Here is a 14,776-nt window from a genome sequence, read left to right as displayed (position 1 = left end):
TGGGAAAAGAAGTTTTGTGCGTTAATTGTCCCCATTACTCCATGTTTAAATTTAGGAAAAGCTATGTTCTAGTGACTGGACATCGTAGAAGTATCACCACAAAATAAGCATTAAGACCCACCGAGACGAAAACACTGTTCCTTGTATAGTCACTGTAGCAAAAGACTTCTTAAAGCTCTTCTTTGGAATCGAAGCCTCATTTCTTGCATTAAAAAGATTGTATAGTCTCAACACAATGATTAAGTATCATGTGTCTTTGGTTTTCCCTGTCAGAAGAGCAGGGTTAAACGCAGCAGTTTGCAGTTTTGACTCTAAAAGGTTTCTTTTGTCAGTAGTTGTAGCCGCTTTCCCTTGCCCCTCGCTGCATTACTGAAGCAAAGCTCATCATCATGCTTGCTTTTCAGGGTGCGTGCCCTCTTGTACTGTTGCTAAACAACCAGCAAAGAGTGGGTGATCCCATTGACCTAGATAGTTCATCAGCTCCATCATCAGGCCCTTGAATAATCAAAACCTCTTTAGTTTTAATAAGCTGATGCTAAAAGCCATGTAAAGGCAATTTCTCTGCCTTCCGTGTTGAGGAACCATGGCTTGAGTCACTTAAAACTGCTCGTAAGCCCCAAAGCAGTATTGTCCAGCTTTAAAATTCCCACATAGGTTCTTTGGTCAAGTTCCTAACCCATCTCAATAACAGCCATACAGTGAGATTGTACATTTTGGAGGGAACTGAAAATGTGGTCGGAATAGTACATTATACCTCTCAACCCTTGTTGCTTCTTGTAACACCAAGCCACAGCCTCAGCATAACTGTTCCCTGAGGGAAAGTGAAGGTTTTAATTTTTAAAATAAATAAGTAATTATTTTGTGTGGATTTGCATTTTGAACATGTCTTTCAACTGCTGAGCTGGGTGTTAAAAAAAAACAAAAAACAACAACAACTAAAAATGCAGCAAACACTTGGCAACATAAACAGCCCCCAAGATTTATCAGAATAAATGCAAAGGATGTGTCTGGTCAGCTCGCTACCAGGCTCCCTTTGTTCCTTGGTCCCCTTAGAGCTTGGTGACATATGACTCTCTCCCTCTTGTCCCCCTGCCCCACGTGTGCAAACTGAGCCTTGAAGAAGCTGTGTTTCCTCCCTCAGGTGGCAGGCGAACGATACGTCTACAAATTTGTTTGCGACCCAGATGCCCTTTTCTCCATGGCCTTTCCTGACAACCAGCGTCCGTTCCTGAAGGCAGAGTCCGAGTGCCACCTCAACGAGGAGGACACCCTGCCACTGACCCACTTTGAAGACAACCCCGCTTACCTCTTGGACATGGATCGCTGCGGCAGCCTCCCCTACGCCGAAGGCTTCGCCTACTAGGTTTCTGAGAGGCTGAGCGGCGGAACCCTAGAGCTAGCAGTTCCCATTCAGGCGAATGAGGGCAGTGGTTTTGTTTGTGTTTTTGGCTGTTCCTAAAGCTTGCCCTTTGAGTATTATCTGAAGAGCCCAAGCCATTTCATTGGCACCTTTACAGACAGATAACCTTGGCTAGGGGGTGGAGACAGCGAGGTCAGGAAACCATGCCTCTACTCTAATTCTGATGAGGTTTCTGGGAAGAGATCGAAGTGGAGCCTCCTTGCCATGGACAATATATGCAAAGCAATACCTTGTTCAGGTTAGTACCCGCGGACTGGGAGAGAGTGTGACAATCTTCATTGATCATGGACTACTAAATGCCTTTACCCCCGAAGGGCTCTGATTTGCACAATGTATTGGAAAAAAACCCCACAAACTCATAGGAGAGGAGCTTGGCTAAGCTGGGGAAGCTCAAACGGCAAAGGGTTTTATGAGGCATCTTGAAATCCCTGAGCTCAATCTGAAACCTTTCCCCCTGCCTATAGAAAGAAGAGGGAAGGGCAGAGCGGCTGGTAGCCACTCCGTGGTTCTCAAATAACAAACCGGCTTGACTCCTGGGAACCTCCCGGCACTGTGGTCACCAAGTCGAGCGAGCCCCTTTCTCTTTCCAGGCTCACGGCTGCGCGCGGATGGCTTTAATTTTAGGAGAAGGGTGGTTAACACTTTTGACAGTATTTTGTTTTGCTTTGATTTGGGGATGTTTTGTTTTGGTGGTTGTTTTGGGGGGGAAGTTTATAAACTGATTTTTGTAGTTTTGGTATTTAAAGCAAAAAAACTGACAAAAACAAACAACAAAAAAAACACCACACAACAAAAACCCCTTTTGGTAACTGTGCACCGTGTCCTTTAGACAGGGCCGTGCTGACTTATGAAGACGCTGCAGCTTGAAAGGGGCTTTGCTGGGGGGCCTTCCCTGGAGCCATGTAAAAGCCCCCTTGTTGCCTGCTTAGTGCTTTCTGCACCAGACCACCTGATGGAACGTTTGCACCTGAGTTGTACATTTTTGAAGTGTGCAGGGCATTCTGGACACCCAGCTTCAATTCTCTGTGTATATTTCCCTGTGTTCACAACCATGCCCTCTCTGGAAAGCATAATGTATATAATACATGTCATGTCCATCTGAAGCCTGGCCGCCAGGTGGGCACCAAGTCCTGGGCATGACTGACGACAATTTCCATTTCATCCGTTTGCTTTGTTTTCTTTTTTCCTTTCCATTTGGACTTTCAACCCTGCATATAATAGGGTTTGAGACTCCTCCTGATGCTGACGGGTGAAGCTGTGTGCTAGCATTTTTCACTTCCTGCTACCTTTTTTCTTTGAAACAGTTTATTCTGGTTGGTGTATTATACTGGGAAAAGGGAGGGGGAAACACACCCAACTATACAGGTTTTAAACAACCAAGCTAAAGTGAAAAGCAAGTTGAGCTCAAAGCAGAAGAAAAGGTCTTAGGCAGCAGTCGTCCCTTGCTGCCGCTTGGGTTCAGCAGTGCTGCTCCCCGCTGCAGAGCGAGTCAGACGACCATGCTGTTCTTCCTATGTGAAGGTGACAGTGCCAGCTCGGGAGTGGGAGGCGCATGCTCGGAGGGGTTTATCTATAAATGGAGCTCTCAGGGGTCTCCCAAGGGCCCCTTATGACCAACAGCACATTTGTCAAGTGGCCCACAGGGCAAAGGGGTGTGTTTTACCTAAGAACCTAAGGCTTTCCTCTGTTGAAAGCTAATTAGCCCCCTAAGATACTGACCCTATCTCTGGGGCCTTAATTAGCTTTGTACTTTAATCAAAGGACTCTTTCCAGACCATATTTATAGCTTTCTAACCGACACGTAGTCTATACATGTATGCATATTTTACCCCCCGGCTGGCTAGAGATTTTTATTTGTTGTAAATGTGTATAGGATTTCTTTTTCCTTTCTTTACTTATCCTGGTTTGGGAATTTTTGGGGGTGGATTTAATTGTACTCACAAGTATGAACATGATCCTTGGTCGCCTGAGCTCGCCTCCCCAGCTGTGCCGCGTGGCCTGCGCTATCACAGGACAGGACAGCGGCTTCTCCGTTGCATTCCCATCAGACTCATGCACTTCTGGATAGTTTTCTTTGTTTTGGGGTGGGATTCCCCCCCCCCCTTTTTCCAGAGTGTGGAAAGTCTACAGTGCAGAAAGGCTTTTAACCTGCCAGTTGATTTGAAATCCTTTCCCCTGCGCAGGGCTGTGTGCATCCTGCCAAGCTGCGTTATATTCTGTACTGTGTACAATAAAGAAATTTGCTTTCCGATTACCAAATGCCTGGAACCAGCCTCGTTCTTTCCCTCGGTGCGTTCATTTCAAAGCCACCTAACTTCTTGTTTCTGGCTGGCTGGCCTTCTCTTTAATATGTACAGATGAGGGATGAGTTACTATTTAAGGACGAGGGTGATTGTTGTTATTCTTGGGTGCCGTCAAGTTGAATAAAGCTCATAGCAGCCCTCTGAGCAGACTGAACCCTGTTCTATCCTGTACCAACCTCGCCTTTTGAGTTGCAGTGCTGGAGAAGACTACTGAGTAGCCCATGAAACATGTTGAAAAGAGAGCAAACAGATAGGTCTTAGGAAACGTGCGGCCAGAGCACACCTTGGAAGCAAAGATGACAAAGCTTTGTCTCTCATACTTTGGATATGTTGCTGAGAGAGATTATTCCTTGGAAAGAGACATCATACTTGGAATGGTGGAGGGTCAGCAAAAGAGAAGACACCTGCCAACTACCCCCAATGAAAGGACTTGACACAGATACTACAGCAATGACACTCAAGTGTGTCAGAGATGATGAGGATGGCACCAGGATGAGGGCAACTGAAGGAATTATTACCTGGAAATGACAGTGTACGGCTGCTATTTGGTTTCACCTCGTGAACTCGGGTTGAAAATTTGATCCGAAGGAGTTAGGCGGTAAAGAGATCCTCTGGCTGACCCCTCTTACCCCCTTGAGCCCACCTACTTGTTGACTTAAGTTACTAGTCTTTCAGGGAACATAACGCCATGTTGGATGCTGCAAAGATGGTTTAACTCGTGTTTAAAGTCATAAGATCATGCCAGATGAGCCCCTTAATGTTAAACTTTGCAAACCAGTTAGAACTTACTTTTCCTCTAAAGAGTAAAAATGGTACTAAGGGATGGTCCCTCAGAAAGCAAAGAAACAGCCTTCAGAAGGTTTTACCCATTTGGTTTTTCTAGCCACAGACCAATAAAAGATTCACACACACACCCCCCCATTCGTCTCTCTCATGGATGTTTCTCACTTGGGATACGTGTGGATGACAGTACAGCTGGCAGGGCTGTGTGCTGCTTTATTCGTATCAGTATTCTTTTCCTTCTCTACACCTTTAGATTGGGCTTTTCAAAACTTCTATTACAGTAGAGAAATAAGTAGTGCCTTCTTTTTAGCAGAGAACAGAAGGCTTTCTGTAAGTTTATCTCCTATCTTTCTTTCACTGTTTTACAAGCCTTTAAGTGTAGAAACATCCGAGACTGAATCCGTGCACAGCCGCCTGAATCGGAGCTTATGAAGAATGAATGCTTGCCACCTATACCCATTAGCTTGGATGGTTTAAGGAAAACCCCTAGGGAAAGGAGCCGGGACGCAGGACAAAGGCGCTCTGCCTCTCAGCCTCTCTGTGATAAGGTTCTGCAGTGGTCGCCCCATTCTTAACGGGCTCGTCCAGCCTGGGCCCAGACCCAGATCATTAACCTAATGTGCGGAGGTCACCAAACACACTGCCGCCCTTCTAGTGTTGGGTGCTTGGATAAGGCAGCCCAGAAAATGTGAAGTTTACTCTTCATCAGGATCTCCTTTCATGAGCCAAGAGGGGGAAACAATGCTTATTCAGTTGTTCGGTGACAAAGAGGCAGTGTGAAGGCAAAAGAATGTGGTTTTGAGAGCCAGAGTATGTGCAGAATCTTAAATTCTAATGCAGCTGGGATGAATGTAAACAAATGTGGAAGCAAAACACTAATGGGCCCAGACGCTTGGAAGCCTTGGAGAGAGACCCCATTGCCCAGTGGTGCAGGTGGCGAGAGCACAGTGTTTGGCCTCAGAAACACAACTGCAAGGAGAAAGCAAGCTAGAAAATAATGTTTTAACACAAATACATAATGTAAGCATTAGTTCCAGTCAGCTTTCACTGTGTTGAACCCCAAATGGGTGTGGGCACGGCACAAGGGCGAAGTTCTGTGACCTATTGATCCCAGCAAATAAGCTGGTGTCCCACTCAGAAGAGGCCCCTTGAATGACCAGCCTTTCCTTCGCTCCTTCAGTTTTGGAAGCTGGTTCTCCATCTAGGCCGAGGTTTGTTGATTTTGGCAGTGAAGCACAGATGGCTAACCTTTGGATAGCACTTTACAGTTTCCAGAGCATTTCTTCATCCTCATTATCTTTTTTGGCATCATTTCTAAATCATAACATTTCGTTGAAATTGAATCAGAATTTTCATGGTCGTTAGCCTCCAAGATTACTTTCTTCTTGGAATGTTCCCAATGGCTACTGTTTAAAGAGGCCCAGATCCTGAGAGACTGTAACCCCAGCTCTGTAGTTGGTTGGATGTAACTACTTGGCCTTGAGGATCATTCTTACCCTAACCTCCCAGGTCAATGAAGGTGCTGATTAACTGTCTGCTCCTGTCACTCTTAGGAGGGAGGGAGGGAACGAGGAAACCTGATGCCCTGGTAACAAGAAGCTGAGCTGCAATCCTAAAGGCACAGGGTACGAGGCCACCAGCTGCTCTATGGGAGAAGGACAGGCAATTCTTTCCATGCAATTAACTGCCTCTGAAAATCTGCCAGAAAAACAACTATGAGATATCATCTCACCCCAGTCAGAATAGCAAAATTTAACAGAATAGCAAGCAACAAATGCTGGTGAGGTTGTGGAGAAACTGGAACCTTATTCACTGTTTGTGGAAATGTAAAATGGTGCAACCACTGTGGAAGGCTATATGGCACTTTCTCAAAAAGTTACAAATAGAAATACCATTTGACCCTGCAATTTCACTACTGGGAATATGCCTCAAAGAAACCATAACTGCCACCCAAGCAGATATATGCACACCCATGTTTATTGTGGCTTTGTTCACAATAGCAAAGAGCTGGAAACAATCCAAGTGTTCATCAACAAATGAATGGATAAAGAAACTGTGGTATAGTCACATAATGGAATACTATGCAGCATTGAAAAACAAGAAACTCATGAAATCTTATGCAAAATGGATGACCCTGGAGGACATTATGCTGAGTGAAATATCTCAGTCACAAAAGGACTACTACTGCATAAGGACACTGTTGTAAAATGGGACTGATATCGGGGTTCACGGAAGACAGAGAAGGTGGAGAGGAATGATGTATACTGCCTTAAAACAAACGAGGGAGAGAACTGTTTAAAAGCGATATATGATTGGGTATTATTGTCATGACAGGAGTCCAGAGTGAAGGCTGCATAGTGGAGTAGACTTGGGGGTACTGATTTCATAACAATGAAAAATTTTTTCTTTTCAAAGAGAAGAGTGAATTGGGGGTGGGTAGGGAGAAAAAACAAAAACCTGCCAGAGAGTCAGCTATGGGTTAGTTCTGACTCGACAGTACACAACAGAAACAGCAGCAGTTAAGAATATTAGGGAGAAAACAACTATGAGATATCATCTCACCCCAGTCAGAATAGCAAAATTTAACAGAACAGCAAGCAACAAATGCTGGCGAGGTTGTGGAGAAACTGGAACCCTTATTCACTGTTGGTGGGAGTACAAAATGGTGCAACCACTGTGGAAAATGGTGTGACGCTTACTCAAAAAGTTGCAAATAGAAATACTATTTGACCCAGCAGTTCCACTACTGTGAATATACCCTAGAGAAACCATAACTGCCACCCAAGCAGATATATGGACACCCATGCTTATTGCGGCTTTGTTCACAATAGTAAGGAGTTGGAAACAACCCAAGTGTCTATCAACAACCAAATGGATAGACAAGCTGTGGAATTCACACAATGGAATACTACACTGCATTGAGAAACAAGGGACTCATGCAACATTATTCAAAATGGGTGACCCTGGAGGACATTATGCTGAATGAAATATCTCAGTCACAAAAGGACAAATACTGCATGATGCCACTGATATTAGGGTTGGGTAAGACTGAGGAAAAACTGGATAAATTATGTATACTGCATTGAAACAGATGAGGGAGATAACAGTTTAAAAGTGATATATGATAGGGTATTATGGTTATCACAAAAGTCCAAAATTAAGGTTGCGTCATGCTTGGGAGGGTGGAGGGACAGCGCAGGAGAGGAAGGCCCTCTATGAGATGGATTTGATTAAGTGACTGGGATAATCAGGATGGGAGTGTCAGAGACTGCGATTGACACAGGACAGAGTGGAGTTTAGGGCAGTCGTACATGGGTCGCTATGAGTCGCAAGCGACTCGACGGCACATAACAACAACATACCAATGAAAGAATTTTCTCTTACTTTTCAAAGAGAGAAGCAAACTGGGGTGGAGGACGGCTGGGCAGGGAGTAAATTGCAACAATGAGTGGATGGGAATCCAAAATCTCTGTAAATGTTCATTAAAATTAATTTTAAAAAAGATAAAAAGAAGAACATCAGGGAGCTGGGGATTTATGTAAATGGGGGAGGAACAATAGAAAACAACTAAGAACAACTAGAAAGAAAGGGTGAAGTAGTTTGTTGGATTTTTTTTTTTTACAATTGAAATAATATAATCTGTGTCTCTGAATTGAACATGTAAAGATTGTCAGATATGTGTGCATAGTGTAAATATTCTCAACAAAAATGAAAGGAATTATAAAAACAAGAACGTATCAAGTCAGCACCTTTAAGGAAGTTCTGAAGAGTGCTCAGTCTTACCATTAAAGTCATGTTTATTCATTTTGCAGGCACTGCTGGATGCTCTGAATATAAATGATTTAAGGTAGTGATTTCAAATGAAAGGCTTATCCAAGGCATTATAATCATGTTTAAATGCTCCACTCATCAGCTCTTATCTAAGATTATCACCTCAACTTATTCTCAGCATGTTCCAAACCCAAACTTTAGCTTTTGCTGATGCCCTTGTGTTTGATGTCCCTTTCAAACATACCCAATTCCTAAATTACTCTTCAGGACTCACAAGTCGACTGAAGACTCAAAGGAGCTCTCTTGGAGTCTATCAACCTACTGGGAACTTTCTCTACTTTCGTTTGAAAATGAGAAACGACCCACTGGCTAGCTGGCTTCTCCCTAAAGGAAAACCTTGAGTCAAGGGCTTGAGTGCACATCATTTATTTACAGGGCGATCTCAAAAAGCATAAATGGGGAAGGGAGAGAAAGTCTGAGGGGACCAAAGCCAGCTGCAAAACTGAGAAGTAGAAGCAACAAGGGTTTGACTCTTGCAGATCTCAGATTTACTATGTGAATTTCACCCCAATCATCCTATCAGAAGCTCAAGAAGTGGAGTTATTGATTGATGAACTCCTGCTTGTTGCATGATGGCTGTATCCAGAGATTTTAAACATTGAATGTACTCGAGAATGAGGAAGGGAGGAGAGGGTAGAGGTAGCCATCAATATGTGGGAGCTGTTTGCTGATGCTGTAAACTCAAGTGGGCTGAGGGGACACCAGTGGTGTCTGTTACACATTCCTCTACTAATTAGCTGGCACCTGCATGAGCATGTGTCCTTGTCTTAATACTTAGGTGGGTGAGCACTCTCTACATATTTCAGTATGATAAGGAGCCTGTTTCATGTAAAGGGAACTCTGGTGACATGGTCACCAGAAAGTTGCACTGCTAACCTAACTTCATCTCAGTAGTGGTTCAGATCTGCCCACAGCATCTCTGGAGAAAAAAGGTCAGCCTCCTCCCAGGTAAGTCACAATCTCAGAAACCTAGGGAGGGTCGCCCATGAGGTGATTCCTAGTCAGTGACAAGACAGAGACTGATTGCTGGTAAAGCATTTGGATGAGGCAATTGACTTCTCTAAAGCCTCACAGCCTTGGAGACCCTGGGGACAGTTCTAGTCTGGTCACACTACGAGTCAGGACTGACTCGATCGATGGCAGTGGCAACATAGAGTTGGAGGTTCTGGTGGTGTTAACACCCTCAGCTGCCAAGATGCTGGAGGTACCCCATGGTACCCCGAGACTCCTCTAAAGAAAGACCTGGATATCTACTTCTAAAAAATCAGCCTTTTGAGGTATAGTTTTACTTTGACACATCCATGGTTGTTATATGTCAGGCATGACTAGGTGTACAAGATTTAATACACACCATTATTTCCTCCATTTGTGTCCCACCCTCCACTCTCAAAATGTAAAATCCTTAAGAGCAGGGATGAGGGTGAAAGGCTCTTTCTCACGAATGATTGTTTGACCTGGTTTTATGTCCTGCTATTATGTATGCTTGGAAGGAGGAGTGGCATCCACTTCCTTAATAGCTTGCCTCCGGAAACCCTATGAGCCTGGAGAGAGGATAAAAGGCACCCAAGCATCGAGGACTCTCCTTCATAGAGCCACTATGAGTCGCCTGCCACTCGGCACTAAACAACAACAATATTTTGGATGCAGACATTTCCCTCTTAGGCTGTGAGCTGTATTTGAAAAGAGAGGAAAACAGTCAGGTAGGTTAACACTGTGACTGCAGCAGTGAGCTAGTATAGGTCAGAGATTGCGAGACTGACACAGGATAGGACAGTGTTCAAATCTATTGTCCACAGAGTAGCTATAAGTCTTACTGGACAACACAGCACCTAACAAGAGCAATAGGCTGTGAGCCACTAAGGGAAGGATGGAATTCACTGTTTGATGTGCCCACCTTCCCATCATTGTTTAATACAGTAGCTTACAAAATAAAACTCATGATAGAAAAGTAGAAAAATCAATGCTCTAACTCACCACCTTCATCAAATAGAAAAAGAACAACAATCTAATCCTACAGCCTCTAGATGAAAAGAAATTATATGGACAAGAGCTGAAATCAATGAGATAGAAAACAATTGAAAACATCAATAAGACCAGGAGCTGTTTTTTTGAAAAGGGCTGATAAAATTGTTAAACCGTTGGCAAACTTAACAAAAGAAAAAGGGAGAAGACATAGATAACGTAATTAAGAAATGATCGAGGTGACATCACAACAGAACCAGATTAAATTAAATAGATAATATCAGAATATTATGGAAAAACTATAGTCTGATAAATTTGAAAATCTAGAGGAAATGGACAAATTCCTTGAAACTCATGCCCTACCCAAATTGACAAGGACAGATAGAGGACACTTGAACAGACTCATCACAAAGCAAGAAATTGAACAGGTCCTATAAAGACTTCCCCTTAAGAAAAGTCCTAGACCAGCTGGCTTGACAGCTGATTCTACCAAACATTCAGAGAGAATTGTTCACCAATTCTACTGAAAGTATTTTAAAAAATAGAAAAAGTAGGAACTCTCCCAGAGTCATTCTATGAAACAAGCTTAACCCTAATACCAAAACCAGGTAAAGATATCACCATGAAAGAAAACTACCTACCAATAACTTTTATGAATATAGATGCAAAAATCCTTAACAAAATCCTATCCAAAAGAATCCAAAAGCATACAAAAAAATTCACCATGACCAGGTGGAATTCATAACAAGTATGCAAGGGTGGTTCAACATAAGAAAAATAACATAATTCACCATATGAACAAAGCAAGTAACAAGAACCATATGATCTTAGTAATTGATGCAGAAAAGGCATTTAACAAAATCCAATAACCTTTCCTTATAAAGACACTCGGCAAAATTGGAGTAGAAGGGAATTTCCTCAGTATATTGAAAAGCAGATATGCAAAACCAAGAGCCGATTATCATTCTCAATAGAGAAAGACTAAAAACATTTTCCTTGCAAACAGAGACCAGAAAAGGATGCCCACTGTCACTTCTATTCAGTATTGTATTGGAAGTATCTGCTAGTGGTTAAACCATTACTAGATGCAGATGATATGATAGTGTACACAGAAAACCCCAAGAACTCAACAACAAAAAAAGCTATTAGAGCTAGTAGAAAAAATTCAGTAGAGGGCCAGGATATAAGATCAACATCCATAAATCAGTGAGATTACTTGACAGTAACAAAGAGAACTCAGAGAAGGAAACCAAGAAACAATACCATTTACAATGTTGTTGTTATTGTTGAATATTGTCAATTTGAGCACAACTCATAGCAACCCTATGAACAAAAGGCCTGAAGCCTTTCTATAACTACTGTCATTTATCAAAGTTCATAGAGTTTCCAGATAGCCAAGCATGAATTGAGATACTTGAGAGTAAACCTAACTAGAGACACAAAAGACCTATACAAAGGAAATTACAGAACATTTCAATGAGACACAATTAAAGACCTAAAGAAATGGAAAAATGTGCCCTGTTCATGGATAGGAAGACTCAATATTGTGAAAATGACAACCTTACCAAAAGCAATCTACCCGTTCAACACATTCCCAATCCAGATACCATCCATATTCATTTTTCAGAGATTGAAAGAGAAATTGTTAAGTTTATTTGGAGATGCAACAGATCCCAAATAAGCACAGCACTTCTGAAAAACAAAAATGAAGTGAGAGGCATAGCACTCCCTGACCTTAAAACCTACTACACAGCGGTAGTAAAAAAACAGCATGGTAGTGTACAATGACAGGCACATAGACCAGTGCAACAGAATTAAGAACCCAGAAAAGGATCCAGTTATCTCCGGTCAGCTGATATTTGTCAAGGAAATAAAACCTACCAAATGGGGAAATGACGACCTCTTCAACAAATAGCACTGGCAAAACTGGACTGCTACCTGCAGAAAGCTCAAACAGGATTCACATTTTATACCATACACAAAAAACAACTCAAGGTGAGTCAGAGACCTGGGAGCCCCAAACCATAAATTTCATTGGAGACAAACTGGGATCAAGCTTAGATGGCTTAAAGAGACTGCCAAATACAGCCAAAAATGCACAATCTGGAGAGGATAAAATTGATGAATGAGACCTTCTAAAAATTAAATCCCTGTGCACAACAAAAACTTTTTCCAAAAGAGTGAAAAGAAAACCCACTGACTATGAAAAAAACATTTGGCAATGTCACCTCAGACAAGGGTCTCGTATCAAAAGTTGACAGAATCCTACAGGGCCTCCACAAGAAAAAGACTGATAATCCAGTTACAAAACTAACAAAAGACATGGACTTTTCACAAAGGAAGATATTCTTTCTGCCCTCCCAACCCTCCCCCCTAATATACTGCCCTCTTAGAAAAGTAAAAAAATAAAGTTCTTTCATTGTTTTACAAACCCTCCCCCAGGTACACTCCACTATGCAGCCTTCGGTCTGGACTCCTGTCACGACAAAAATACCTAATCACATATCCCTCTTAAACAGTTTTCTCCCTCATCTGTTTCAATGCAGTATACATTATTGAACCCACCTTTCTCTGTCTCCCCTCAACCCCAAGGTCAGTCCTGTTTTGCAGCAGTGGCACCATGCAGTATTTGTCCTTTGTGACAGAGATACTTCACTCAGCATAATGTCCTCCAGAGCCACCATTTTGAATAATATTGCATGAGTTCCTTGTTTTTCAGTGCAGTATAGTATTCCATTGTGTGAATATACCACAGCTTCTCTATCCATTCGTTTGTTGATGGACACTTAGGTTGTTTCCAACTCCTTGCTATTGTGAACAAAGCCGCGATAAACATGGGTGTGCATAAAGGAAGATATTCTAACGGCCAACAGACACATGAAGAAATCTTCAAAATCACTGGCAAAAAGAGAGATGCAAATAAAAACCACAATGAGATACAATCTCACTCAAGTAGCAGTGGCAAAGTTTGACAGAACAGCAAGGAATAAATGTTGGAGAGGATGTGGCAAGACAGGAACTCTTATACAACTGTTGGTGGGATTGTAAAACGGTACAGCCACTCTGGAAGGCAATTTGGTGCTTCCTCAAAAAGCTGAACATAGAAATTCCATATGACCCAGATAGTCCACTGCTTAGAATATACCCTGAGAAAATGAGAACTGAGGCACAAATGTTCACCTTTGCAAGAACATGGAAACAGCCCAAATGTCCAAACACAAAGGAATGGATTGAGAAATTATGGGACATTCACAAGATGGAATACTATGCAATACGCAGGAGCAATGATTTTGTAAATCACCACCTAACTTGGGAGGGACTGGAGAGCATTATGTTAAGTGAACTAACTCAGTCCCATAAAGATAAATACTGTATAAGACCATTGTTGTGGAACGTGTATGAGGATACAAAGGGGGAGGAGTGGGAACAGAGTGGTGAGGATGAGTGGGGGGAGAGGTTAATCAGAGAGTTGCACAATCTGATGGGTGGAAAGAGGGATGGGTAAAGAAAATGGGAAAGATCCGGATGTGAAAAACAATGTATAGGGACTTTGTAAGTAAACTAGTAAAAAAAAAATAATTTTTATTTAAAGGAACAAAAGTGGAAAGGAGAAAACCCCACATAATAGAGTCTATGACAACCTATTGGACAGAGTAGAACTGGACTATACATAGTGTTTCCAAGACACTCCTGAGAGGAGATAATGAGAGATAAGGATAGAAATTTTTAAATAGGTCAAGAAAGGCCTCACAGTTGAATAAAGACTTGGAAGAAATTTTTTTAAAAGTATTCAGAGTGAGAAATAAAAGAAATGTATTCCAGGAAAAGAGATGAAGTAGTACAGACTCTGAGACAGGAATATATGTGGAATACTTGTGGGTGGGCCAGCAAGGCCAGTAAAGTTACATCAGAGGGAGTGAGGGGCCTAGTAGGAAAAGATCATCAGAAAAGTGATTGCCCTGATAGCATTTAGGCCGTGCAGGCATTCTAAAGACTGACATTTACTCCGCATGAGGTTAGAGGTCTTTAGAGGTTTGAACAGAGGAGCAATATCATTAGATTCATGTTTTAATGTTTACTCTGATGGTTTGAACAGATGGTTGAATCTAGAATTAAAGGAAGGCAGGCAGCATGAAGATCTAGTAGGCTGAACAATGCAGGTGAGGTGAGATAGTGGCCTGGGCCAGGGCTATTGTTGCTCTTTTTATTTTTCATTGCCATAGATTATTGCCTCCAAAAACCCACTGGAGAATCAGCTACAAGTTATTTCTGGCTTGATGGTGAATAACAACCATGTAAAGCTGAGACTGGATGAGATCATCAAGGAATTAAGTATCAATTAAAAACCTGCAAATACTGTTGTTGTTGTTATGTGCCGTCGAGTCGCTTGCTTGCAACTCATAGTGACCCTATGTACAACAGCCCTAAACTCCGCTCTGTCCTGTGCCAATCGCACTGTCTCTGACACTCCCATCCC

The 14,776-nt window shown here is 42.4% G+C and overlaps 1 protein-coding gene across 2 annotated transcripts in view; it reads left to right on the top strand.

The window, feature by feature from the left end:
* Window positions 1–2,174, top strand: part of ETV5 (ets variant 5) — a 74,033-nt gene extending 71,859 nt beyond the window's left edge. Inside the window, exon 13 of one of the 2 annotated variants that reach the window (XM_006884098.1) lies at window positions 1,142–2,174. In XM_006884098.1, coding sequence (XP_006884160.1) covers window positions 1,142–1,363 — 222 coding nt within the window. In that variant the 3' untranslated portion in view covers window positions 1,364–2,174. The remainder of the gene's footprint in view (window positions 1–1,141) is intronic. The other variant, XM_006884097.1, reaches the window with a different exon arrangement.
* Window positions 2,175–14,776: the final 12,602 nt, after the last annotated feature.

Source organism: Elephantulus edwardii, unplaced genomic scaffold (genome assembly GCF_000299155.1).
Source record: "Elephantulus edwardii isolate Elephantulus edwardi_28Jun2011 unplaced genomic scaffold, EleEdw1.0 scaffold00031, whole genome shotgun sequence".
Taxonomy (NCBI): Eukaryota; Metazoa; Chordata; class Mammalia; order Macroscelidea; family Macroscelididae; genus Elephantulus; species Elephantulus edwardii.
Note: the sequence above shows the minus strand (reverse complement) of the source record. Positions and strands in the feature narration are given on the sequence as shown.